General features: G+C 46.7%; 1 protein-coding gene across 2 annotated transcripts in view; it reads left to right on the top strand.

Annotated features, from left to right (window-relative positions):
- Nucleotides 1-27,123, top strand: part of CSNK1G2 (casein kinase 1 gamma 2) — a 71,449-nt gene that overhangs the window by 7,529 nt on the left and 36,797 nt on the right. The window contains exons 1-2 of one of the 2 annotated variants that reach the window (XM_054979929.1): nucleotides 10,179-10,315; nucleotides 22,567-23,120. In XM_054979929.1, coding sequence (XP_054835904.1) covers nucleotides 22,934-23,120 — 187 coding nt within the window. In that variant the 5' untranslated portion in view covers nucleotides 10,179-10,315; nucleotides 22,567-22,933. Of the gene's footprint in view, nucleotides 1-10,178; nucleotides 10,316-22,566; nucleotides 23,121-27,123 lie in introns of those variants that run through there. The other variant, XM_054979928.1, reaches the window with a different exon arrangement.

The raw sequence follows: 27,123 nt of genomic DNA, 5'->3' as shown, positions 1-27,123 counted from the left end.
ACATTTTGGCCACCAAGTGACAGGTCTGTGACAGGACCCCAATGAGAACTTCCAAAGTCATGATATGGAGGGAGAATGAGCTGCTCTTTCTACTTGAAGAGCACTCAAATTTGCTTGTGTTACAAACAGCTAATACAATGCACTAATCTAAAAATGTAATGTTGGGGAGGAAGAAACTTCCCAGCTGACCTAACTTCAGTGCTGGGTTGGCTTACAGCAACTTTCTCCCTTGCATTTCCCTCTCTGCATTTCTCCCCCATTTCCCTCTCCTTCTTTTATACTGTTTTGTCTCCTTTACTTCCTGTGCTAGCCCCACCCTTTCCTCTCAGCTGTGAATTCATATGGGGTAGCCACATGCCATGGAAGGAGCCCACCCTCTGCCACTGAAAACCCAGTTGGCAGCTGGCGCCCGCACACGTTCATGCAGAGGGGAGCTATGACATCAGTGGTGGCATAAGCGCATCGTTCTGGCCTTTGAATTTGCAGTCATGTTTGTGCATCTACTTTGTCGAAAGGGGGCCACAGCCAGAGCGGGTGGTGCTCAGTTCGTAACAGGTTATCGGGAACCACATTTTTGAAGAGAAGGAGGATGTTCAAAATCATGTGTGTGCAAACTTGTCTCACAACACCATGTTTGGTTACGGATGATGGTATACCCATTGCTAATTTTGTGTCCTTGGAAGTATAGGTTTGTTAATCTTTTGCATGCAGAAAATGGGTGTGGCGTGTTTCTTTTCCTTGGGACTCTGTATGTTGGTGTGTGTGTCGCTGCCAGTACCCAAATACGACAGAAGAATTTCTGAGAGATTTTAACTTGTCATTCTAAAGACACCTTTCCTTCTCCTCTCTGGCATCCGTGTTGATTCCTAGGTAGGCTTTTAGTGGCTTCTCTTTTTCCTTCTCAGGGAGGTCAGACTTTGCTTGCTGGCTTTTATATCCAAATTTATAACTCTGAGATACCAAAGGGCTTTGCAGCTTACCAGCAATTTTGTAGGAGGAGTGCAAAGGGAGGGGGACAGCCAGGATATGAAATCAGCCACAAAAATCTAGCTTCCTGAATGTCATTTATTTAAAAAATTGGAAATCATCAGTTGCAGGCCAGAGAGCCTATTGGGTATTTCTCAGGTAGACCCCTCCTGTCCGGCTGGGAGGTTGGGCCAGCTGTAAATGACTTGCTTTCTTCCAGGGGGGGGGGGGCGGTGCTCCAACATCTGCCTTGCCAGCAGTTGGAAATGTGAGCTCTGTTCTCTTAGCTTTTTGCTTTTAAAAAAAAAAAAATCTCTCCCCTCCCTTCCTGCCACATCCTGGCATGGAACTTCTGGCCCAGTCTAGGCATGCAGCAGAGATGATAAAGTGGGCTGTGCAGCATTTCTGGTCTGTGTTTTAACTGCTCCCTGCGAGTAAGAAACTAACTTCTGTCCAATAAGCTGTTTCCCACTCCCCGTATTTGCAGAGAACTATTTATATGGAGAGGGGGTCCCATTTGGGATCTTTCTCTCTCTCTCTTCTTTTCCTTCTGCAATTTGGAGTGTGCCTTACAGTTTTCCAGGTGCTGGAGAGACAGGCTCGTGGCCTCTGCAAAGTAGGGATGCCACCCCCTGGCAGAGTATCCCCTGCCTCCACTCACCTGGCTGCCAGGGGAAAGGCACTGTGGGAGAGGCACAGGTGTGAAGTGTGCAGGTGATGCAGAAGCCACAGATAGTGCCAAGGGATAATTTTTAGCACACGCACACACACATACATGCGTGACCTGTAGCTTCTGCGTTGTGCTGGAAATGTCACTTTCCATCATGACAGGTGGACAAATGTGAGGATAAGTACCCATTGACTTGTGCCCCTCCGCTCCAGTTTGGCCCCTAGGGGATGGCACCCCTACTTCAAAGTTAAGGAAAGCTGCAATGTTTCGCTTTGCTCCAGAGTCTGGCTAGGATTGCGAGTTCTCCCCAGCAACCAGGAGGAAGATCACAGCAATATCATTTCATCGCCTGGCTGGTGTCACTTCCCACGTGCTCAGAGGTGATGCCAGCAGGACTCTGTGAACATTCTGGTATTTGGGCAAAACTCTGGGAATTAACTATAGAGTTTTGCCCAAATACCAGAATGTTCCCAGCAATGTGCTGACATTGCTCTTGTGTGCACCCAGAATGCCGTCAGTGGATTGGGTGCGCTGCTGACATCCCCCCTCCATTTCCTGCCATTCCCCCCCCCCCCGCCAGCCAGCTGAATGGTGGTGGGAAGTGCCTTCCGGTGGCGAGGGATCCCATACCACCAGCGGGGGAATGATAAGCCTAAATCTATCCAGCACCTCCTAGGCATCAGATGCAAAACTCCTTTTCCATAGTTCAGAGGCATTTTAGGGTCTATTCAGTCCCCCCCCCACACACACACACACCGCTTTAACAAGATCAGGGACAGAAAGAAGATTCCATATCTGAAGGGGCTCAGAGTCCTGGCACTTTAGAATCAGTTTATGGCACGGTCTTGTTTCTGCATCTGAAAGCGAGACTCTCTGCTAACCACAGACGCTTGCGATGTCAGGTCCTTCCTTTCAGTCTGTGTTGCACACAATGAGAAAAGGGGCGAGTGCGGCCATGTTCCTTCCTCCCTTCCTTCACCTTCATAGGAGAGCTGCTGCAAATCCGCACTCTGCTGGTTCAAATCCCACCCTAAATAACAACAACAATGACATTTGATTTATATACTGCCCTTCAGGATGACTTTACACCCACTCAGAGTGGTTTACAAAGTATGTTATCATTATCCCCACAACAAAACACCCTGTGAGGTGGGTGGGGCTGAGAGAGCTCTGAGGGAGCTGCGAGTGACCCAAGGTCACCCAGCTGGCTTCAAGCGGAGGAGTGGGGAGTCAAATCCAGTTTTCTAGAGTCCCGCACTCTTAACCACTTCACCAAACTAAGCTCAGTATGTGGCCTTGGGTCAGCCACTCCTCTCAGCTCAGCTCCCTAGCTGTATCATGGGTAATAAGAACTCTTGACTTTGGTCACTGCTTTCAGTAGGGCACTAATCTGTCTAGAAGAGTGGCATATAAGTGCACTATTAATTATTACCTTGCAGTACTGATTGTTCCTGTGCCAACCTTCAGCGGTTCAGTGGGTGTATCCAGCGTCCCCATTTGCAAGGCGGCCGAGTCTGAGATGTGCCCCAGCCTTTGGTACTGCTAGGCCCCAGTAGAGCCCTCTGGCAGAAGGAAAAGGAGAGAGAGATCCCAAATGGGACCCCCCCCCTCTCCATATAAATAGTTCTCTGCAAATACGGGGAGTGGGAAACAGCTTACTGGACAGAAGTTAGTTTCCTACTCGCAGGGAGCAGTTGAAACACAGACCTGAAATGCTGCACAGCCCACTTTACCATCTCTGCTGCATGCCTAGACTGGGCCAGACGTTCCATGCCAGGATGTGGCAGGAAGGGAGGGGAGAGATGTCACTCCCCGTGTGCTCAGAAGTGATGCCAGAAGGACACTGGGAGACAGGGTTTGGGGGTTTTTTTCCCTGTAGAGGGAATACCTCTCATTCCCCACTGGGGATTCCAGATCAGTGGGTGGCACTCAGACAGGTTGGGAGCTGCATGGACCAGCGTGGAGGCAAAGGGAACATCCGCCACCTAGAATATAGAGGCAGGTCGGTTTGCCCTGCTAGCTTTATAATGCCTTCTTGCCTACACAGAAGAGAAAGAGGATCTCTCTTGATTCTTGTTCTCCAGGTAGAGGCCCATCTGTTGTTCTTTTTTTTTTTTAACCCTACCCTCCTGCTACACACGAAATAAAAAGATCTTTGCAAATGGGTTTAGTTGCACGGAATTGTTCGGCTGTTCCCAGGACAGAATTTTAAGACGTATATCAATTCGTGTCTCTCTTAATAAGGAGCATAAACAGGCTTGCCTCTAAGCAGGCCTCTCTGAGTGACATGTTGGGTGTGTGAGAAACACCTAAATTCTCTTCCACTTTCCTCTTGCCAGGCTGTGGGCGTTGTGTTCTTTGTGGCAGACTGGCTTTCATGTCCTGTAGCATGAGTGACGAGACAAGGCCTTTAATGGTAGCCGGTGCTGGTGGGTGGTAGAGCAAAACTGAGTTCAGTTTGTTTGTAATGGGGAACTGCTTGCCAACCCCCCCCCCCCAAACTTCTAACCAGGGCTTTTTTTCAGCTGGAACAAGGTGGAACGGAGTTCCGGCACCTCTTGAAAACGGTCACATGGCTGGTGGCCCCGCCTCCGATCTCTAGACAGAGGGGAGTTTAGATAGCCCTCTGGAGATCAGGGTCGGGGCCACTGGCCATGTGACCATTTTTGCCGAGGGCAATTTAAACTTTAAAAAACTCCTCCCTTGTTCCAGCTGAGCCAAAGTGACGTCATTGTGCAGTCCTGAGATCCACCACTGAGTTCCACCACCTCTTTTCCCAGAAAAAAAGCCCTGCTCCTAACATTTTACCTTTGAGGTTGAGGGGAGGGGATCCAAGCGGTCGGTGCAGCCTGGTGAAAGTTGATCATGCTTAAGGGTTTAGACCAGTGACTTTTGCAGTTGCAGCAGCCTGTTGTTTCGATTTTTATGATGCATGCATGCCCCCCTCTTTCTAAATAGAATGAATAAATCTTGAAAATATGAGCAGTGCAAAACATTTTTAACAACCACGTTTGCCACTTGCTTCGTGGAGGGCACTGTTCCTAATGGTAGCCCTGCATTTGAATTACATATGCCAACTTAAAGTTCTCCCAACGTAACATTCCAGCAGCCCTTCTCCAGCTTCAGTTTGTTATACTCCCTAAAATTTAGTTCCTGGAGGTAGTTTGTAAACAGCCACCCAGAAGTGATGTCACTTCCTCCTGAAAACACTCTCCTCCCCAGGCACTGCACAAAAAAATCTCCTGGCATTTGCTGGTGCAGGGCTGAGAGAACCCTAGGAAAGGGAGACACTGTTGTGGCAGATGGACCAAGGGTCTAACTGGCAGCTGGGTGTGTGGTTAAAAATGTCCATGTGGTTAAATTGGCCGCTGTATTTGGAGGAAGTGCTCAGTAGCACATCATGCTCTTTGCATGCAGGAAATTATAGGTTGGAGCATCTTCTCTGCATGGAAAGGCTAAGGAGCTTGGGGCTTTTTAGGTTAATAATAATAAAATAATAATAACTGCACTTACATACTGCTCTTCTGGACAGATGAGTGCCCCACTCAGAGCAGTGAAGAAAGTCAGTGTTGCTATTATCCCCACAATACAGTTGGGGAGTTGGGCTGAGAGGAGTTCCGTACCCAGGGCCACCTGCTGAGCTCACGGCAGTCATGGGAGTCGAACCAGCAGAGTGTTGATTTGCAACCCGACCACTTAACCACCACGCTACAGCAATTTGTTAGAAAAAAGGCAAGTGGCAGTGGTGGGGGAATGTGATAGAGTTTCATAAAACTTAAGCATGGGGTGGAGAAAGTGGATAGAGAGAACATAGACTGAGGACAGTCAAAAGGAAATCCTTCAGACAAAACACAATTAACTGGTAGAATTTGGCGCTGCAAAATGTAGTGATGTCCACTAGTTGTCGTCAGCTTAAAAAAATGCAACTTTCTAGAGAGTAGGCTCCTCAATGGCTATTGCCCACTTACAAAATGGAACCTGAAAGGTTCAGGGGCAGAAACCTCCAAGTATCCGTGTTAGGAGGAAACAGCAGGGAGAGACACTGGCTTCGGAGCCCTTTCTGTAGGTCTTTTGGGGGGCATTTGGTTGGCCATTTTGTGAGACAGGCTAGGCCATGGGCCCGATCCAACAGAGTTGGTTCAGTCCCCAGCACCTCCAGTTTATGCCTCTCAAGGGCTGGGGAAGGCCTTTTTCAGTCTGAGATGTTGCCAGCCCGCGTGTGAAATACTGAGTAGCTGGACTATTGGTTTGAATCTCTACAACGCATTTGCATTTGTTAATATTTGAATAGTATAATATCTCTGTGTTTATAAATATGTGATTCTTCGCAAGGCAGCAAACCTTGCTTTAAAAGGCTGAAGTTTACTGCTGGGGTAGGGAAACTTAAACCACATTTGAGATTTGGCGGGGCGGGGACAGGGGTGCCTGGCAGCAAGCAGATTCCCAATCTGCCAGTGCCTTTAGGTCTCTTGTACACGCCGTTCCTCTCCTACTACTTAGCATCTTGATTCTCCTTGCCTTTTCCTTCTCGAGTCCCTCGTCTTATTTTTAGCAGGCACATATTTTATTTATTTCGAAGGCTGGCTTTTGTACATTTTTTTTTCTCAAGGAAGTATTTTTAGCGCTTTCCTGCATTTCTTTCCCCGTGCCATAGTATTTTTTTTTCCACTGTGACATCGCCGGTCCCTTTGGTATTGCTTCGGTGTAATGTAGTATTTTCCATCCCAGGTACAGCTTGGCTCGAAAGGAGGAGTTACGGAAGGCGGCAGGCCACTCTTGCTTCTGTTTTAGTACGGGAGCACAGAAGACGCTTTCATTCTCCCTCTGTGCCCCCCCCCCCAGCTGCTGTCTCGGGATAGGGAAACTTTTAGGTGTTGCTGCATGACGCTTGTTAGCAGTTGTTTTTTTTCTGGGGTGAGCTTGTATGCATGGAGTGGGGGGGACTTTGGAGACTGTTTGTGTGTTTGTATGTGTTTTACCAGCACAACTTATTTTTCTTCATGTTCCTGCCCATGAAACATAGCTTAATCTTTCCTGTTGTACCACGTTGAAAATGTTCTCTCCGGAGAGTAGGGAGAGTTGACCACTGATTTATTATTTTTTTGTCCCCTTGCCCAAATTCTGGCTTTCAGCAAAATGGGAATTAAAGACATTGCATGCCGGGTGGGGGGAGGGGTGGGAGTGGAGTAAGGTATGCTTGCTTTAGACGCAACAGCTGCATGGCAGGAAACTGGGCAGAGTCAACACACAGGCATTTGGAACAGCGCTGGGAAACAGATCCAGTATGCTAAAGACAACCCAGGCTTTTGACAATTCGGGATTATTTTCCTGTGGGGCAGAGGCTTGTGTGGATTTTACTTTTTTCAAGCGTACGCTGGCATGACGTGGAGCTGGGCGGGAGAGAGGAGGATTTTTGGAAAAGACGGGGGAATTGGAAGCAGTTTCCCCTGTGATAAGCAGGAGTCCAGTGGCACTTGGTAAAAAGGTAAAGGTAGTCCCCTGTGCAAGCACCGAGCCATTACTGACCCATGGGGGGACGTCCTATCACGACGTTTTCTTGGCAGACTTTTGTTAGGGGGTGGTTTGCCATTGCCTTCCTCAGTCATCTACACTTGACCCCCAGGAAACTGGTTACTCATTTTACTGGCACTTGAGCAAAACTTTATTCCAGGTTATTCCTTAATTTACCATTGGACTCCCATTTTGTTTGTGTGGCAGGAGACACACAGCTATCTTTCTAGTATTTTTCCTTCTAAGGAAAAACTTAGTGTTGGAGATTTTTATTTTAGAAAGGGGTCATGAGAAGACAACTTTTATTAAATTGGCAAAGGCAGGAAAATTATACCTCGGTCAGTGTGCCAGAACTTGGATTGCGCCAATTTGAATAGATCGGCTGTGAATGTAGAACAGACAGAAGCTGGCACATTTTTATCTCGCTCTTTTTCTTGCAAGCTTGACAGGGTATGCAGTCTGCTGTTTTATCTTTGCAGCCAACCTTGTAGGTTAGGCTACACAGAGTGACTGGCTTACGGTCACCCAGAAAGCTTCCTGGCAGAGTAGAGATTTTTAACCCAGGTCACAAAAACCCAATCCAATTTTCTAATCATCATGCCGTATTTGGAACGAACTACTGCTTTATGCCACACATTAAAAAACTGATGGAGGACAACCTCCTGCATCTTCCTGGGCTCAAGTGGTTCCGAAGAGAAGCCAGCTTCGGCAACAGCCAGTGTGATCTCGTACGTTCCTTATACCAATGTTTATAAAACTTTAGACCCTGTTCCACACTTACTCTTCCCATAAGGACCACCTGATGTAGGAACTGCCTTTCCTTCTGGAGAATTCTGGTCATGTTCTTGGGTTGTGCAATGGTTCTTGTGTAAGGGGCACAAGCTAGACCTGTTTCGGGGGGAGGTAGTTTGAAATGTGTGTACCCTGAGAGACGCCTGATCTGGTCTTCCATGGTCCGCATCCTTGGGGAAGATGAAATCAGTTGTCATGATGGGTTTGGTTGGAAGTTTGCTGCTGATCTTTTCACAGAACTCTGAAGAAAACCCCCAAAGCCTCTTCCTTATTTGCTGTGCTGGGGCATTCATAGATTCTTAGGTTGTACAGAGGAAGTAGTTGATTGGTAGGTTGATTGGTAGGCTTTACGGTTGCCAGATTGCATATTTAAAAAAAAACACAGACCCTGGCATTCCTAACGTGTGCGTGAAGTGCGCGTACACTCTTGGGCCCAGCGTGATGATGTCACTTCCAGAAGTGATGTCATCGCTGGCACACACACCCCGGTGCTCAGGAGGCCAGGTGGGCAAGCGGACCAGCCACTTCCCAGGAATGTAGCAAGAGGCCAGCCAGACTGGCCCATCAGCAGCTCCTCTGGCACTCAAGAGGCCGGGCCAGTTGGCCGGCTGCTTTCCGGGGCTGGAAGTAGGGAGGAGGCAGAGGCAGTGCAGGGGAGCCTGCTGGCACTGCTGCCAGCTCGTGAATGCCAGCAGCCAACCACCCCTCCACCCCCAAATACCAGGTATTTAAATTTCCGGTTTTTTAACTGCATTTCCCCCGGAGTCCCAGAAAAGAAATGGACTGTGGGAAACCAGACACCTGGCAACTAGTAGGGGTGCAGAAAATTCCCCCTAGTGTATGAGTTCACCAAAGTGAAGAGGATGAGGATAGAACAAGCAGGGGAAGTCTGATGGGAAGCTGATGTGAAAAACCGTGAAGCTGGGAAGGAGTGGGAGTGTACCTTGGCACACAGGGAGGGGATGTATTGATGTATTGTCGAAGGCTTTCGAAGGGATGTATTGTTTTTAAAAATCCCCCTACTCTTCCTTGGTGGGACTCAAGGTGACATACTCAGGGGAGTCTCTCATTGACGCACTGAGAAGGCCCAGCCCTGCTTAGTTTCTGCAAGATAACCGGATCCTGGGCCCTCCTAACATGCCCAGAACTTAAAAGATGCTCAGGGCCAAACTACAAGTGACGAATGACACAGGTTGGACACTTGACAGCTTCCCTCAAGTTTTGATGGGAAATGTAGGCAGCTTGGCGGAATGTTGGACAAGTGACAGTTGAAAAGTCCATTGGGCAGCAGTCGGAGAGCCAAGCTGCAAGACCAGGATGCCTACATTTCCCATCAAAACTTGAGGGAAGCTGACAAGTGTCCAACCTGTATCATTCATCACTTGTAGCTTGGCCCTCAGTCTTCAGATGCACGGGTTGTTGTGGCCAGGGATAAGCTGGTATGCCATTTTATTTTATTTTCTGGACATCATCATTGACATAGAATTCACTCATTTTCTGCTGTTCTTTCGGGTTCCTTTCTTTATGTCGTCGATCACATTAAATGCATTAATTGTAATGGAGAAAATTCAGCATGAAGAAAGGGAAGCAGATGTGGAAATAAACCACAGGGTTTGCCCCTCACAAAATAAGCACAGAATCGAAATGGGGGTGTTTGAAATATCCAGGCTTTCAAAATTCAGTGTTGTCCCTAGTGGGGACCAGCTGTCACAGCGCAGTTTCTCTGCGGTTCTGAACTAGGGACAAGGCCAAATTTCAAAAGCCCGAATACTTTGATCCAAACATCCCCATTTGGTGGTAGTGTTTGCAGCCACTGAAGTTCTCTTCTAAGGAAAGGAAAAGAGGGGGGGGGAACAGTTGAGGGAAACCCATGAGGAGGAAGAAGGTGGTGGTCAACGTTTCCCCGCCAGAACTCGCTTCCTCCACCCCAACTTTGGAGGCTTCTCGCTCCTTCCCTGATGCGCCGCATGCTTTTCTGAGCACCTTTCCAGGGTTGGCAGCAGTGCTTTGGGTGTTCCTGCATTTATGATCTGGCTTCTTTCTTTCAGCTGCCAGCCCTCTTCTCTTCTCTTCTCTCCTCCCTTCCTCCTCCTCCTCCAAGCAGCGTCGGTTTCTGCCTGACGTATGCTCTGCCGATGACTTGTCGGCAGCCCTGGTCTTCTATCAAAGTACTTAAAGGAGCTTCCTGTCGGGGCTGTCTCCGGCGCGGAAACAAGGAAATAGAGGGGTGGGGGTTGGACTCTGTTTCTCCAGGCTGTTTCGCAGATGTCAGCCGGCTGTGCCCCTTGTAACTTGCCTGTGACCCATCGAGGCTGTTCTCAGACAAGTTTATTTGAGTGTTTTACGAGCGTGTTTGAAGGCAGGTATTGGAGAAGGGTAAGAAATCCTTAAATCTGTTAAAAGGTTCAGCCCTAGAAGTATTCTTCTTTTCTTTTAAAAACGTCTTTGCTTAGTCCTGATCTCCAGAGCAGGAGAGCATGAGGATTTATTTGATGGGATGGGAAGGGGGCCGAGGTCCACCCTCCAGGCCTTTGGTACCCCCAGTGCCCAGTCTCATCAGAGCAGCGAGGCCAGGCCCCGGATGCCGTTTGTCCAGAAAGCACAGAGCTTGCTTTTGCCAGACAAAGAGTTTCTTCTTCATATTATCAGGATGCCCAGTGTGTTTCAACAGGTATTTTTGCTGGGGGGGGGCAGGTTGTAAAGATCAGGAAGTAAAAAAGCCCCTCTGTTCGACCCCTGTATTAATCAGATGTATCAGAAGTAGACTGCCTCAGAGCGTGGAGGTTCCTCATTTTAGCTCTCTCTCCTCTGTGAATTTGTCTTTTAAAAAAATCCTGATTTCAGTTTATCTAATTTGAACGCCTGTTCTTCTAGCCACTGAGCTCTTTGTGATTAGTTCCCATTTTATCTCAGGGCTGTGTGCTTGTTGCCTTCATTTTGTATTCCTGACAACCCTATAAGGTAGGTTAGAGGGAGGCTCTGAGTCACCTAGGGTTGCCAGTTCTGGGTTGGGAAATTCCTGGAGATTTGGGGAGTGGAGCCTGGAGGGAGTGGGGTTTGGTGAGAGCAAGGTATAATGCTATAGACTTCATCTTCCAAAGCTGCCATTTTCTCCAGGGAAATTGATCTCTGTTGGCTGGAGATCGGTTGTCCAGCCACCACCTGGAGGCTGGCAACCTTACGATTACCTAGTGAACTTTGTGGTAGGGTGTAGCTAGCCAGAACTAAGGATCTCCTTAGTTCTGGCTAGCTACAGAGATTCATAAACTGGATGGAATCTTACCACTTTTCAGATAAAGCTAAATGAAAACAACAAGGACACCCCCCATCAAAATTACATTAAAATCCATGTTTATCTCTCCTAACAGTTTTGTTGACTTCTTACTAATCATTTTTTTAAAAAAAATCATTCACCTAATCATGGCGAAGCCTCTGTGTGAAGGGCATTGACCAGTTTTTTAAAAATTTATCATAAAAATCTAATATTGCCTTAGTTTTTAAAATGTGGAGTAGCAACTCTTTTAGAATACCAGCTTTAAAAGTCCAATATAAATCTTTTTTTATCCTTCTTTTCAGGCTGTAAACAGTGACTTGCTCGTATGAGATACACAACAAAAATTATTTTAGCTGTGTTTAAGTTTCTAGGCAGGGGGCAATTCAAGAGGCCCGTTAAAAATAAAACAGGATGGCCATACCTTTTTGTGATGCACAAATATACCTGTTTTAATTTTCTTGGCTTTTAGTGGAATGCTCGATGGCTCTTTTCACCTTCCAGATTTTATGTAAGGCTTGTCTGTCTGTCTGTCTGTCTGTCTGTCTGTCTGTCTGTCTGTCTGTCTGTCTGTAGTTAATACAAAATTGGCACAAAAAGAACATTTAAAATTGTGTAAAGTGGGAGATTACATGTGGGAACCAAGAATGAAGTTGCCAGTTCGAATGGTGCAGGGGAGAAAAACGGCAAGAGGGCTGGAAGTCCAAATGGGTTGGGATTGCCAAATTTGGTAATGTCCCTAATGGAAATGTGAAAAGAGTCCAGTAGCACCTATAAAATTTGTGGTAGGATATGAGCTTTCGTGAGCCACAGCTCATATCCCTATACCCTACCACAAACTTTGTTAGTCTTATAGGTGCTAGAGGACTCTTGCTCTTTTCTACTGCTACAGACAGACAAACGCGGCTACTTATCTAGATCATTCTAGAAATATGAAATGCTGTGATGAATTCCATTTGTGGTTACCTGCATCCGTGTACACCATTGATTTGTTTCCTAAGGACATATCTCCTTTGTAAACTTTGAACTGGCTTTACTTGCAGATGGGTTGGGGGTTGATGCTAGGTAGATCTCCAAAATGAGCTCCGGGAATCTCAGGCCAAGCAAAAGGTCAAGGGGAAGATTCCTTGTACGGGAGAAAAGCAGATCCAACTCTGAACTCCCCTTGTCTTGTAGGGGTGTGCTATGGTCTGCAGAATGTGTTTCTGACTGTGGTGTGGTGATGTAGGACAGCAGTGGCACATTGGGTGGACTTTTCTCTCAGATTATTTGGGTGTCCAGTGCCCCAGGACAGAGCCCTCTATGAAACGGTTGCTGCAAGGTGGGTGGCTTTTGAGGAGGGGGTGCGAGTTCTCCCAAGGTCTGATTCCCCAGGCCCCAAAGGGGTGGTTGTGGTGAATCGCAGGAGAACTCCCAACATGGCGGGACTACCTGAGTTGCCCTACCCGTGTGCTGTGGTAGAGCTGCCGCCAATGATGGATTAGGGCAGCAGTATAAGAGACAGACCCAACCAGATCATGTGGCCAGCTTTAAAAAAAGATTAATTTTACCAACCTTCCAGCAGTAGCAGCTGGATCTCTACAGACATCTGGGGAGGACCCATAGCTTAGTGGGCAAATTGTGCTGGAGTTTTTTTTTCCTGGTCAGTTGGCAATCTGGCCAAATGTTGCACAGCCTGTTGTGAACGATGAACCGCTGTTCATTTCTGTGGGATTTGTGCATCCTCTTGGATTGGTTGCTGTGTGAATTAGTGGCAGAGGCCTTTTCCTTTTAATTTTGAGAACTGTCCTATGGGTTGCAGGTATTAATTTCATATCGTTGCTGGGGTAGTAGCCGTGCTCATCCTTACAGGCTGAGATGAGGAGGGGATGGGAAGGGCTAAGAGAGCTGGGCAAGTTGGGGAACCTCTCCTGATGGCTTTTCAGATCTTTGCTCCCTGTTAACCGCAAGTGGAATTATGAATTGCCAGGAAGAGGGCCTCTGAGCATATGAAGAGTGCTTTCTTTCTCTTTACTTAAATAACCAAAACAACCTGCTGTATATTTGGTTTAAAATGTGTAACCTTCTCAGTGCCAGGCCACAGCCTTTTAAATTGTTAGTTCTCCTCTCACTGCCCCCGTTCTCAAAGTCTTGTATTTTCACCTCTCGTTTGATTTCTGTGGGCTCCTTCCTGATTTTATTTTGTTTGTGTTTTTGTGCTTTAATGCCGCTTTGAGTGTGTTTTTTAAAGTATTTCTCCTGTGCACTTTTACTTATACTGATAGATTTGGTTGTTTTTTCATGTTAATAGTTTTTCGGAATTGATCGTTGCGAGCCACCTTGGGAGACACAAATGTTTATCGAGGTTGTGGGAATACAAATATGTCAAATGAACTGTGCCAAGGACTTTTTTTTTTAAGATGGAGACCTCTCTGGTAGAAACAGAACCTCAGAAGAGCTGTAGGTATGTTGCAAAATAGTAAAAAGTCCAGTAACACCTATAAGACTAACCAACTTTATTGAGGCATAAAGTTTCAAGAACCACAGCTCTCCTCGTCAGATGCTGATCTGACGAAGAGAGCTGAGGTACTCGAAAGCTTATGTCTCAATAAAGTTGGTTAGTCTTAAAGGTGCTACTGGACTTTTTACTATTTTGCAATTACAGACTAACATGCCTAACTTCTCTGTAGGAATGTTGGGTGAGCATCTCTATCAGGGTTGCCAACTCCAGAAATTGGGAGTAGAGCCTGATAAGGGTAGAGTTTGTCTTCTGAAACTAAGCAGTATAGTCTAAAAATCAGTTGTAATACTGGGATAATTTGGCAGCCATAGTTGGTGACATTAGGCCAGGAAGTGAAGGCATTTGAGTATTGGACGTCAGCAGGGGTTTTTTCTGGGAAAAGAGGTAGTGGAACTCAGTGGGTTGCCTTCAGAGAAAGCGGCGCGGAGGGCAATCTAAACTCCCCTCTGCCTGGAGATCAGGGGGTGGGGCCACCAGCCATGTGACCATTTTCAAGAGGTTCCCGAACTCCGTTCCCCCTGAAAAAAGCCCTGGATGTCAGGTTTGGTGTGGGGAGACTAAGCCTTGGTGGTTGTGGGATTCTCCAACATGTTTTCCAGTCCATGCGGCGGTTGAGGTGTGGGGAAGGAGTGTTTTGGCCCCCAGCAGGGTTTTCTGTTGGTAGTGAGTGAAGATTCACATCTCATAGTGAGGGCCAGTAAAATCGGCATTAGTGGTGGGAAAAGATGTGTCGCTCCTTTTCATTCTTTTCTAGTGCTGGTTGTTTTTAAAGAAGATGCAGCAGTCACCACCTATTTCCCCAACACCAAATAAACATTTTAATACATGTTTGTATACTGTTTGCATGCATGCATTTTTTTGCTTCCTGCATGTTTTTTTCCCACCGCATGCATAGTTCTCCTCTACTGCTCGTTAATCTTCACAAACAACCTTGTGAGGTAGGTAAGGCTAAAAGAGAGGGACTGGCCCAAGCTCACCCAGCGGGGACTTGATCCCAAGTTGGCCTGCTGCCCAGTCAGCACTCAAAACAATGTGCCCCGCAAGTGAGCATGCTCTTGTTATATATATGTAATTGTATACCCAAGATTCATAAGTGTGCATGAGTTGCCCTTCCTTATCCTGAGGTTTTGTCCATAAACTCTTCCAGTCCCCCCTTCAGTACAAGTAATCCTTTTTATACTTCCTCCTCTCCCCCCCCCCCCGCCCCACTTTGGAAGCAGTAAAATTTTAGCTTTTAAAAAATAAAGTGCTTTGGACCACCAATGGAGCCCCTTACTCTTCCCTCCTCCCCCAATCTATATGTGTGGGTTTTCATTTTTATTCCTGGATGCTGCTGTCAGAAGCAGTTTCAGGTTAGGGGGGTGGTCTTCCTCTTTTTTTAAAAAAACCCACACATAGCAAGGCGGCCCTCAAGGGTCTAGGGACTCGTCTGGAGCAGGCCGCGACTGGCGATTCTGCAGCGGCAGGAGGACGTCAAGACAGCATGCAGAGAAGAGATTTCCCTACGTTGCTTCAGCTTCTCATGAGAGCTCCCTCCCCCCTCAATTCCTCTTTGCTCAGACTTGCAGAAAACCAGTAGCACTGGATCACAGCAAAGGTCCGGCACCCTGTTTCCAGCCGCAGCTGGCAAGGTGCCTCTGGAAAGCCCACACAGCAGGGCAGGAAGGCAGAAGTCGTATCTTGTGGGTTTCCCACAGCAGCTTGTGTCCAGAGGTACACTACCTAAGAACATGGAAGTTCTGTTTTTTGTTTTGCTTTTGTGGAATATGAAGTTTCTTGGAGCTTGTAGTTGGTGTGTGTGCGTGTGTATACAGGAAGAGGCAGTCTAGACACTTTAAAATGAACAAATATGGCTGTTGTGTCTACTAGCCGTAGGTAAACCTACCTACTCTTTATGGGAGTAATTTATTTTTAAAAGCCCACCTATTGCAATTTTTCCTTCTATTCACCTGAATGCTTGTGCCCAAGTAACAAAAGAAGCAGCTGTAAAAAAAAAATTTTTTAAGTACACTTTTGATGCACGTGTATCTGAAATGCTAATGTAAAAATTGTCAGAGAGATTTTTTAAATAAAATTTACTTTTAGCCCAGCAAAGTGATACTTTTAATCAAACTTGGCTGACGCTGGGCTATCTTGTGGCACTGAGTTCCATAAGTTTAGGAAGACGACTTCTTCTCTGCCCTCGACCAACTGCTAAATCAGTTTAATGAATCTCCCCTCCCAACATGCTCTCTCACACACAATGTTTTCTAATATTAATGAATCAGAACAAAACAAATTCTTCATATCTACAACATTTATAATTTTATAAAACTATTTGCTAATTCTTTTCATTTCCCCACCCACCCACCCAAAAAAGAAAAGAAAAAATGAAATGAAAAGCCTCAAAATGTTTTTAACTTTTCCTCATGGGGAAAGTGTTCCTATCCATTGATTTTTATTTGTGCCAGGCTGTGTCTCTTTTGTGGATTGGGCCTGGGGAAGGAAAATATACTTGCTTTCCCCTAATGCATTGGCCCTTAACCCCTCGACAGTAAGACTCTGTAGCTTTTTGATTGTCTCTGTAGTGTAAGCGAACCTTGGGTCTGTGCCTGTGCTTAGATCCGCACATCTGTGTTGGGTGAGAGTGTGTGTGTAAGCATGCGTGCGCACGCACCTCTAGCAGAGTACCGTTTTCCCTGCCAAAAAAAGGTGACATTCGCTTGCATTCAAAAGTAGTAGATATCCAGGTGTGCAAGAGGTAAAACACCCCGCGTGTGGGGAAAGAAACATATTTGTGCAGCATTTGGTGTGTGCGTTCTACATTTTTAAAGTTTTTGTACTTGTGCATTTTGATGTGTGTTTCAATCTTGCTAGTTGGGCTGGTGTATTTTGTGTCAGTGGGAAAATCAGATAGCGATATTAGCTGCCTTGAGTTTGGGATGGTAAGACAGGATAGAAAAGTTGTTCTATTTAATTTAAAAAATAAAATCTTGGCATGGGGAGGTGGGGAGAGCTACAGTCCTATACTTTGCCATGAAACACTCATAATAAGAGAATTTTATTGTATGTATGAACAGGGAGTCTTCAAGCATGTGTTTCTGCCCCAAGCATTTGAAGTGGTACAGTCTTGGGCTGGGTTTGGGGATGACTGTACCATGGGCTGTTTTCCTGAATGACTCCTCCTCCCTGTTTCTCTCTGTCCTCCCATTGTGTTGTGTACACGTTTCATTCTTCCTCTGCTCTTCAATTTGGAGGGATGAACGGACATGCTCCTCCCACGCCTTGCCTGTAATCCGTTGGGAATTGACTGCCCTCTCCCCTCGCTCTCGAGGGAAGCTGCCTCAAATCCAGATTAATGGAAGCGTGCCTTTTATTTAAACTGGTGGAGGTTTTTTTTGCTTTCTTGTAAGTTTTTCTCTCCCTTCATTTTTTTAAAAAAGTCTCTGCTGGAGACACTCAGATTAAGTCCTGTAATTTGGGGATCTGCTTCTGTTAGGAAAGAGATTAAGATACGAAAAGCAGCCACGATCTGCGTCAATGCAGAATCACTTTTCTCTACATGCGCACTAAAAATTGACTCCGTGTGGGCTCTGGAATGGTACTTGTGACGAGTGAGACTGTGTGAAGGAGTTAACTGACCTTGGTGGGCTTCCTCCCCTACCCCGCATGCCTTTGTTCAGCACTGCAGTCCCTTGACTATATGCTGCCCTTTCATATTCCCAAAGCGAAAACACTCTCTTCCTCCCTCCCTCCCTCCCCCAAAATCTGTTTTGCACCCAACACTATCTCAGCAAATCCAGTTTAGCCTTTTACATCATGCTGTGAAACAACCAACTTTCTCCCCCTTCTCCTTTTCTCTGAACATCCAACCTGAAGAAGAGTTCTGGAGAACTTGCAAGTAGAGATGGGCACGATCCCAAAAAAATTGCCGATCCAGCTGATCGTGGATCAGCGCTGGAGACGATCCCAACTAAACGGATCCACACCGATCATCTCCTGTTCCCGATCCATGGATCGTAGATCATGGATTGTGGAGGCCAAAGCGGGGGGCGCTGCTATTCCCAGCTATGTGGGAAGGTGGGCGTTGGCGGCAGCCACCGGGCGCGGTGGGCACGGGGAGACGGCGACGAGCCACCTCCCCTCAGGGGGCAGGGGGTCTGGCCACTCGCCGGCGGCACTCCCCATGTGCCTGCCCACCAGGCCAAAAAGGAGTGCGCTGGCGAGAAAAGAACGGTGGGTGATGCCAACGGCATCTGTGTTTGTGTTTGGCCGTCAGAGCTGCCTATCAGGGTTTGCAGGGATGAGATTGGAGTGTCCATGGCTACAGAACACCCCCTTCCCCCTCCCTCCCCTGGATGTCTTCTCCCAACTGGTGACTGCTTTGCTGCTCCGTGGTTGGAAGGAAGCCCTGCTGATCAAGGAAAGCTGGGCTTCCATTCGGCTTTCCAGGGCGACAGGAGGGGAAACACAGCTCAGGCATTCCCCTGGCTCCGTTGCCCCGGGAATAGATTACTGGCGCCTGAGTGTCTGGCTTCCTGATCTGAGCACGATCCAGCCCGAATCCAGCCCCCTCCCGATTGCTGGATCGTTGGCCGTGGCTGATCACGATCCACTGAGTCACGATTGTGCTATCACCATTATTGTGGGGGTTTTTGGATCGTAATGCGGATTGTGCCCATCTCTACTTGCAAGCCTGCATGCTGTTTTGTGATACGTTTTGGTTGGGCCGAATAAGGGCTGTTGGGTGGCTTCCGTTTTGAAGGTCTGTCTGTGGACCAAAGCGGTGCTGCATGCCTAGACAAAATCCAGACTGACCTTCCAAAAACTCAGCACTAGGTGAGGGGTGACAATGACAGCAGGCGTATTCTCCGTGGAGGGGCTGCAGCTGAATTATAAAGCTTCTGCTTTGCAGGCACAAAGTCCCAGGCTCAACCTCTGGCATTTCCCATTTCAAAAAAGAGGATCTGGTAGAAGGCGGATGCGAAAGAGCTCTGGACAGCCCCTGCCAGTCGAGACAGTAGAGAAGGCTGGCCTTGACAGGCCAGTGATCCAGTCCAGTTTGAGGCCTCTCGTGTGCTCTGTTTGTTCCGTGCTGGAAAATAGACGACCAGTCTGGAGCTCTGGGGTCTCTTCCTGTGCTGTCAGTGCAACAGTATTTCATCTACTTAAGCAAAATATATTTTATCCCTTTTTTCCCCGCTCAGAGGGCTGAAGCGAGCTTTGTCTGCCTCTTTGTGGCACTCTGGGAACATATTACCAGAATTAAATTTCTAGTTTACAGTCTTTTTTTTAATACTGTCTTTTCAATTGAAATTCCCCCATCCGCCCACCCATTGACAAAGGAATTGTCAGATTTTAACCATGGTGTGTGAATTCTTATATCTTGTGTGGAATACATTGGCATAGCCGTTTGCCCCCAGTGTGCACGTCACTCCTTTGGGTCTCAAGAGGTTTGCAGTGTTTTCACCAGGAAGGTGACTGGAGTTGCCTGGGGTGTCTGAAAGGGCCATGCTATGAATCCCTCCCTACACACTGAGGTTACCCTATTTGTGATAGTTACTAGCTGAAAAGTCACATTTTGATCCTGTTCTTCTTCCGTGGGACTCGGGCATGTGGGATGCCAGGTCCATGTTCCTTGGGAGCTGTTTTGGGGCGGGGCCTGGAAGAGGAAAGCATCAGTGATGCTTTGATGTCACTGATACGTGAAGACCTAGAAGTGACATCTTGCCCTGCCCCTAACAACACTCTAGGAATCCCGAAAACTCTATGGTAAATACCACAGAAATTTAGCCAGTTCCTAGAGAGTCATTGGGAGGGAGGATAGTAACATCACTCACAGACAAAGAAACATCCACTGCGTGGTTCCCACCTGCTGCCATTTTCTTCCTATTGCTCGCTGGAGCTAGGTCAGGCAGGCAATGGAGGGTATGGGTGGAAGTTCCCCTGCAGTCAGTGGGCTCCTGGCATCCCTCTTCTTCCCTCCTCTGTTTTATAACAATAACAATAACAATAATAACAATAACAAACATTCAATTTGTATACCGCTCTTCAGGATGACTTAACACCCACTCAGAGCAGTTTACAAAGTATGTCATTATTATCCCCACGACAAAACACCCTGTGAGGTGGAGGGGGGGCACTGAGAGAGCTCCAGAGAGCTGTGACTAGCCCAAGGTCATCCAGCTGGCTTCAAGCGGAGGAGTGGGGAATCAAACCCCGTTCTCCAGATTAGAGTCCCGCGCTCTTAACCACTACACCAGACTGGCTCTTCACAAGAGCCCTATGAGGTGGGATAAAAAGAGAGACTGCGACTGGCCCAAGGTCAGTCAGTAAGCAGATAAGAACAGCTATAGTAATAGTAACAGTTGCCTGGAACAGGTCTCTAGATATGGCATATAAATGTTCTAAATGATTTTATCTATTTATAAAAAAAATTATGCCATCTCTCGGGGAACCTGCCCAAGGCAGCTTACAAAATAAAAATAAAAACATTACGGAGTATTAATTAAAACCCAGTGCAGCATTAAAAACCATAAAGCAAACCACTGATAGCTTAAAATAACAATTTCCAGTCAAAAATGGTACTTTTAAAAAAATCAGCCCTTTAATTAAACGCTGAGGTGGACAAAAACATTTTTGCCAGATCCCTAAAAGAAAGCAGATTAGGCACCAGGCAAGCTTCAGCAGGAGGGGCATTCCACAAGCGAGGTGCCACTACTGAAAAAGCCTTGTCTCTCTTGCCCCCTCCCCCACTCCCCGTCTCTCCTCTCAAGGTAGGGGCATGGAGAACAGGGCTGCTGAAGCAGATCTCAACGGGCCAGTTGGACAATATGGGCGGAGGTGATCCTGAAGGTTTCCGTTTAAGGCGTTAGCACTTTGAACTGTGCCTGGAAACAAACGGAGTAGCCAGCACAGATCTTTCAGCAAAGGGGTGACACAATCCCTGGATCCTGCCCCTGACAATAACTTATACCAAATAAGCCTTCCCGAATACAGAACTAGTAAACAAAAGTGGAAACCCACAATTCGGAAAAATAGATATTATTATACAAAATTATACAAAACTTAAAAGTGAACAAGTGATCAATAAATATACTCTCACAATAAATCTTTGATACAAAATAAATGTAAGCAATATCCCAAATGTATTCTAGCCGGCCGCTTGTCGGGTTCTACACAGGATTGTGTCCTGTCTTTTCTGGATCCGCCTATATGAAGAGAGAACAAAAGATAAACATTTGAGAATCTTATACTCAAGACAGTAGTCTTTGACCTTTCTTTTACTTGCCTGTGAAAGTTATACATACCTTCTCTGGAGCACCTTGGATCCACGCACCTAGAAGGAAACAGAAAATGCTTCAGGAGGTGTAGTTGGACTCATTTATACGAACTTCCTGACAATAGCTTGGCGGCTGCTTTTTGAACAAGGTGAAGTTTCTGGACAATTTTCAGATATAAACTTGGATTCAAAGGAGAGAGAGAGAGAGACACCTCTGTTGCAGGTTAAAATAACTTGTCAGGCTGCTAGAGTAGATTCTGCTTTCCTTAGGACACCCATAAGTGGCCATTACTAAGCCTGTATCATTGCATTGGTTCAGTGGAGGACCCATTATTTTCGAGGATGCGATCATTTGTGCCTGCTTTGCGGGCCTAGTTTACAGCCATTTCTGGTGGCCAACCCTTTTTCTTCCTTCCTCCAAAACTTCGGGCAAAATTTCAAGATTTTATAGAATATGTTTCTTTATTCAATGTACAGGATGAACAGGGAGGATCTATTTTAATGAGGATTTGTGCTTCTCATCATCTTTTAATGGTGGCCCCTCAAAAAATCTAAGCAATTTTTCTGAGGACTTGAGTGCTGGAAATGTAATGCATTATAAATACTGTTTCTCAGTTTTGTACAATATTAATTTCATACATAATAAATTCGATCTTTTGGCTCCTAGGGATTTAAAATGCCTCCCCCCCCCTAGAGCAGTTGCCCAATTACAGAAGTTCTAGTAGATTAATCTCACAAGCTTAAGTTGATTTTAAATCTGCACATGCTTGCTTGTGAGTTAAACATACATTGACATAAAAGTCATGATTCCTTGCTTAAGTGATGCCCATACACATTACAGATGAGCATGGTTTTAAAAGAGTCATTTGGTCCTCCAGAGGAGTTAGCTGTGTTAGTCTGTAGTTGCAAAATAGTAAAGAGTCCAGTAGCACCTTTAAGACTAACCCACTTTATTGTAGCATAAGCTTTCGAGATGCACCTGGTGAAGAGAGCTGTGGTTCTCGAAAGCTTATGCTACAATAAAGTTTGTTAGTCTTAAAGGTGCTACTGGACTCTTTACTATTTGGTCCTCCATGTGTGATTGAAGGCAAAGAATGCCCCTTAAGGTGATGCTGGTCACCTGCAGATTTTTGGTAAGTGCTCTGAGTGAAAAATGATGACTGTTTTTATGAAAAGGTTTGGTTGTCTGAGGCAGCTGCAAATCCCTTCTTGGCTTGCTTGCTTTTCTCACTGGCTGCTATCTGATGAACCTCAAGCCTGCTGAATGGGGCTTTCCCACCTCCTGCTGAACTCTCCAAATGTTCTGCACCTGGGGAACCCTCACAAGCAAGATGGGGATTGAAGTGGAAGAGGGAAAACGGGTGAAAACCAGCCCCCTATTTAATGCTAGGGTTAATATTTACATACTTCTTTTCAGCCATAAGCAATGTTTGGTTGAATCCAAAGGCTTTTCTGTTTGATGTCAGTACCTGTCATCCCTTCAGGTTTGGGGGCTGGGGGTGGTTTTGCCATTGATTCATCTTGTCCTTTGAAAAGGTAAGAAGCATTTATGTTTTCCTTTAACCTGGGTTGTTTTTTGCTTTCTGTCCCACCAGCTCAGTAGTGAAGGATTGCTGCCGGACAGTTCCTCCCCTCTTCGGCCATGTCGTTGTCTTCTCCAAAGAGTGTACAGTCGGAGGTGCCAGTCGGAGTCCCAGCGGGACTGGCAAGAGGACTGACGTTCCACTAGCACGGCGCATGTGGGTGGAGCGTCTCCCCTGGCGCCCTCCCCTCCTCTTCCTCCTCCTCCGCCATCCGTGATGGTTTATTAACCCAGAAGACGCCAGCTTCTAATCGGCTCCTCTCCTTTCCCCTCCATCTCCCTCCCCTCCCCCTGACCCACAACCCCACCTCAAGTTTCGGCTGTGTTGGGATTTGTATGGAATCGACGTAATCGTGGAGAGGCCGGGGTATCACAAACTTATGGATTTTGATAAGAGAGGAGGGAAAGGGGAGAGCGAGGAAAGCAAAAGGATGTCTAAAACGGGTGGAGGCCGGAGCACTCATGGGAGCCGAACAGCAGGGACCAACTCCGGAGTCTTAATGGTCGGCCCCAACTTCCGGGTCGGAAAGAAGATAGGCTGCGGCAACTTTGGGGAACTTCGGCTAGGTGAGCTGACATTCTTGCATGCATTTCTGTCTTGCTTTTGATACCTCTATGGCATTTTTTCATACCTTGCTATGATCTTGGACAAATTTGCGGCCTTTTCAAGAAAGCAAGAGCCAAGCTACAAGAGACAAATTACACGAGGAGGAGCACGTGAACCGAGTCACAATGTTAGCCAGGAAGCTGAGTTTTAAAAGAGATCAGAAGTCTTTGTCAATTTCTCCTCTCAGTAGAGCCAGGGAAGATTGCTCCTCAGAGGGTTTCTTAATTTCCTCTTTGCCTCCAGAAGGCTCTGTCAATTTCACCTCCCCTTCTAGGAGGCAAAGAGGAAATTAAGAAACTCTCTGAGCAGGGATCTCCCTGGTTCTGTAGAGAGGGGAAATTGACAAAGCTTTCCAATCTCTTTTAAAACTCAGCTCTCTGGCTTACTTTGTAACTCCCTTCATGTGGCTTGTCCTCATGTAATTTGTCTCTTGTAGTTTAGCTCCAAGTTTCTAGTCTTCGTTGTCATGATGATTTAATAATACATGAGTGGATCTTGGCGGAGCTAAGAAGCTCTGTCAGGTGGTCCTAAGTATGGGCGCCAGTGCAGTGCACGTTGCCTCACCTTTATTAACAAGTAGCGAATAAATTATGCAAAATAAGAGCACCTTGCAAATTAGACCATACAGGTTGCTGCGTTCATGTTTCCTTGAGTTTACACCATCGCAGAATGCATATATGATAGATACACGGCCTTTGTATTCCCTAAACACGTTTACTGGGAAATAAGTTTTTTTTGTTTATGTATAAACTTCCTCCAAAGTCATTTCTCCCTGGGTCATTTCCTCAGTCTTTTCCAGGCAGCTGGGGAAACAGGGAGGAGGGGCTGGGAGGCATGTGCTGGGGAGGGGCGGGTGGAATCTGCATTTTGGGATGTGCAGCCTCAGTGTTTTGCTATGAGAATTCGTTAATCCATTTTGCATGCATTTTTCAAGCTCCACAATTGCTTCAGTGTTGAGAGGGAGGGAGCTGTCCTACCTAGTTGTGTGAATCTTACATTATTTTTTGCAGAATTAAGTTTGAATCTAGAACTTAGTCATCTGGGGTTTGTTTAGGTGAAGACTCTCCTGTCCTGAAATTTTGTATTCATTGTAGTGTTTGTGGGGGGGGGGGCGGGGGGGGGGGATGCAGTTACTATTCCCAGGAGGAAATCTTGGGCACTTGTAGCTCTCCCCCCCTGGTCATTTCCTCTCTGTATGTGGAATGTTTCTTCCAAACGTATTTTCTTTTACCCTGGAGGATCTTAGCTACAATTTGACAGAGGACAATTCTCCGTCGCCACTGTTGAGTATCCCTGGGTCAGGACCCATACCCTGAACTGTGCATGGGTGGGGGTATGTAAAGATGCTCCAGTGGGGTGGGGGCCAGTCGTGCTCAGCTTGCATTCCTCATTTAGGAGATCAGCAGTGGCAGATAACCTTCCTTGCCAGACAGATTTCAGATGAGTCGCAGTATTAAGTCTTGCTACAGCCGAAACAATTAGTCTTGTGGTACCTTAAAAGAGTGGCAGAAGCTTTCATGGGCTAGAGCCTGCTGCCTCAGATCCATGACTCCGTTGGCAGGGTTATGCAAGAAAGAACGCAAGGGTACCCACAGAAGGGATGGAGTGTTAACAAGTGAGTGCTGAAGCTCAGCAATCCACTATATATAGGAGGTGACATAGAGCACGTACAAAAACAAGATCCATCCAGAAGAAGGAACGATCCCATCCAGATGGGTGGGGACCACTCTCAGCTGGTGGCAGACTGGCAGAGCGAGGCAAATAGGGCGCATGGAGCCTCTGAAGAGGGACAGGTTGCTTTTTCTCCTGAGCCAACCACTCCCAGTCTCTATTGAGCCCAAGCCTGTGGGAGTCAAATCTGCATATGAGTTCAACTTGGCAGCTTCCCAAAGGCTCCTTCTAAGCTGCTGAGCTTCCCCAAGAGGAATATGTAGCCATGTCGGAGGGCTCTTGTGCACAAAGGGCTGCAGGGAGGCTCAGTGGCCTTGGCTGGCGTCCCACTTATGCTGAGAACATGCCCTTGAACACGGGCTTTGGTATTTAACCAAAGGGTTTTTTTAATAAGAAAAGAAGAGGACAATGGGAGGGGGAGAAAACGCAGATGGAGGAAAAAGGAGGACAGACAGGCATAGTTAAAAATTAAAAACGTAGGTCTGGTTTCAGGAGGGGGTTCAGGGGGATCTCGGATCTATTGGAAGACGTCCTCACCTGGAGGTCTCCTTGGGATCCTCTACCTTGTGTGGGTGTTTCATGTCAGACAGGAAAGGGCTCTGCGGCTGCTAATTTGATGCAAGAGGATTCCCGAAAGGCAGGAAGTTTTGAAAACCCAGCATGCGTCTGGGGCCGCTGACGCAATACGCTCGGAAAGGTCCATGCCTCGTGGGAGAGACAAGTGTTTTCCATAGGCTTTGAACATACGCTGTGGAGTTCCCAGCCCCCAGTAGCATCTGGCTATTTCCTGGGAGCTGGCGTGGGCCCTGTGGTTCGGCAGGCGATGCCAGCTGGAAACTTGGCTTGCTGAGCCGCTCCCTATGAAGGCTCTCTGTTTTTCTCCTCGATCCTCACAAATGTGAGGGATTATCTCCCTCTACCTCCCCTCTGGCCAGACCTCCCACCCAGTCAATCTCTAGCTTTTTGGACACAGATACAAGAATGGAGAGTCATATGAGATGAAGGTTGGGAGCTGTCTTGGATGTATGTTTGGTGTGCCTTTCCCTTCCATCAGTCCCAAATAAGACCTCTCTAAGGCACATTGTCAAGCAGACATACAGTGCAAGCTCTGGGAATTGGTACTGAATGTATTATTCACCATCCTTCAAAGCTTCTAGTCCTCCTAGAGAGTAAGCAATTTCTGGCAGAATTTTATGTAATTGCATAGAAGTCTGATCAGGATATGCAAAGAAAATGACCCATGTGTTTAAGTAATGCTTTTCATGGCCCAGGTTGTATTTGTGCCTGTGGATACATTCAGATGTCACAATAGGCAGGATTTTGCTTTAAACCGTGGCCGTAATCTTGGATTGTCTGCTGCTGGACCATTTCTCTTCTGCATCCCAAGAACGCTGTAGTCGTGGCTATGGTTTTGTGGGTTCAGACATCAGAAATAAGCCATGAATGGCTTAAACGGTGACTCTCAAAGTAGTGAGAATCCTTACTTTGGTATCCCCGTTTGGTGTCAACTAGCAGACCCTGATTTGTTAAACCTGTCAACTTAAATTGGGGTTGGATCAAACCCATGTTGTCATGATGTCTGAATGGAGGCCATTTTTAAGAGTGGATCAGTACATGTATTCTTCCTTGTTTTTTATTCTAAAGCAGGGGTCTCCAACCTGCGGCCCGCAGGCCATATGCGGCCCTCAAGCTCTTTCAGTGCGGCCCTCCAACCTGCTTATTTGCTGCTATCACCCTCAAGGCATTTTCCCTCCGACCCACACTATTCTTCTTGCTTCAAGAGGCACCACCTACTGCTGTTCTTAGTGTACCTTTCTTGCAAAAAACACAATAGCAACACTGTTTCTTCTGGTCTCCATGGTTCCTTCTGCCAGCCCCCTCTTGGTCTTATCCTCCATACTAGCATTTTGGCCATTTTGGGTGCTTTGCTGGCTACCCGTCCTGTTCAGCTTTTGCACCCCCCCTCTCCATGCATTACCATGTTGAAGGCTGTATATGTGTATAAAGCAGTCGTGTGAAAGAGTACAGGAGATGTCTTTTGCAAAAAAAAAACCGGCGGGAAAAGGACAGTAAAAAGGCTGGTATTTTTGCAAAAAAATAGATACAAAGTGTTTTGCATACTGAACATTTCAAGAGGCTCCACCCATCAAGAATCTTCCAAGTGGCTTCCAAGGTTACTGGTGAGGTGGCTGCAGGCAAAAGCATTCTTCCTTCTTCAATAGCTGGTTTCTCTGACTTTTTGCCTGGCTTGCTTCTGCCTCTCCTCCTCCACCCACTTCAGCTAGGAGTCTT

This window comes from Eublepharis macularius, chromosome 5 (assembly GCF_028583425.1).
Source record: "Eublepharis macularius isolate TG4126 chromosome 5, MPM_Emac_v1.0, whole genome shotgun sequence".
Taxonomy (NCBI): domain Eukaryota; kingdom Metazoa; phylum Chordata; class Lepidosauria; order Squamata; family Eublepharidae; genus Eublepharis; species Eublepharis macularius.
Note: the sequence above shows the minus strand (reverse complement) of the source record. Positions and strands in the feature narration are given on the sequence as shown.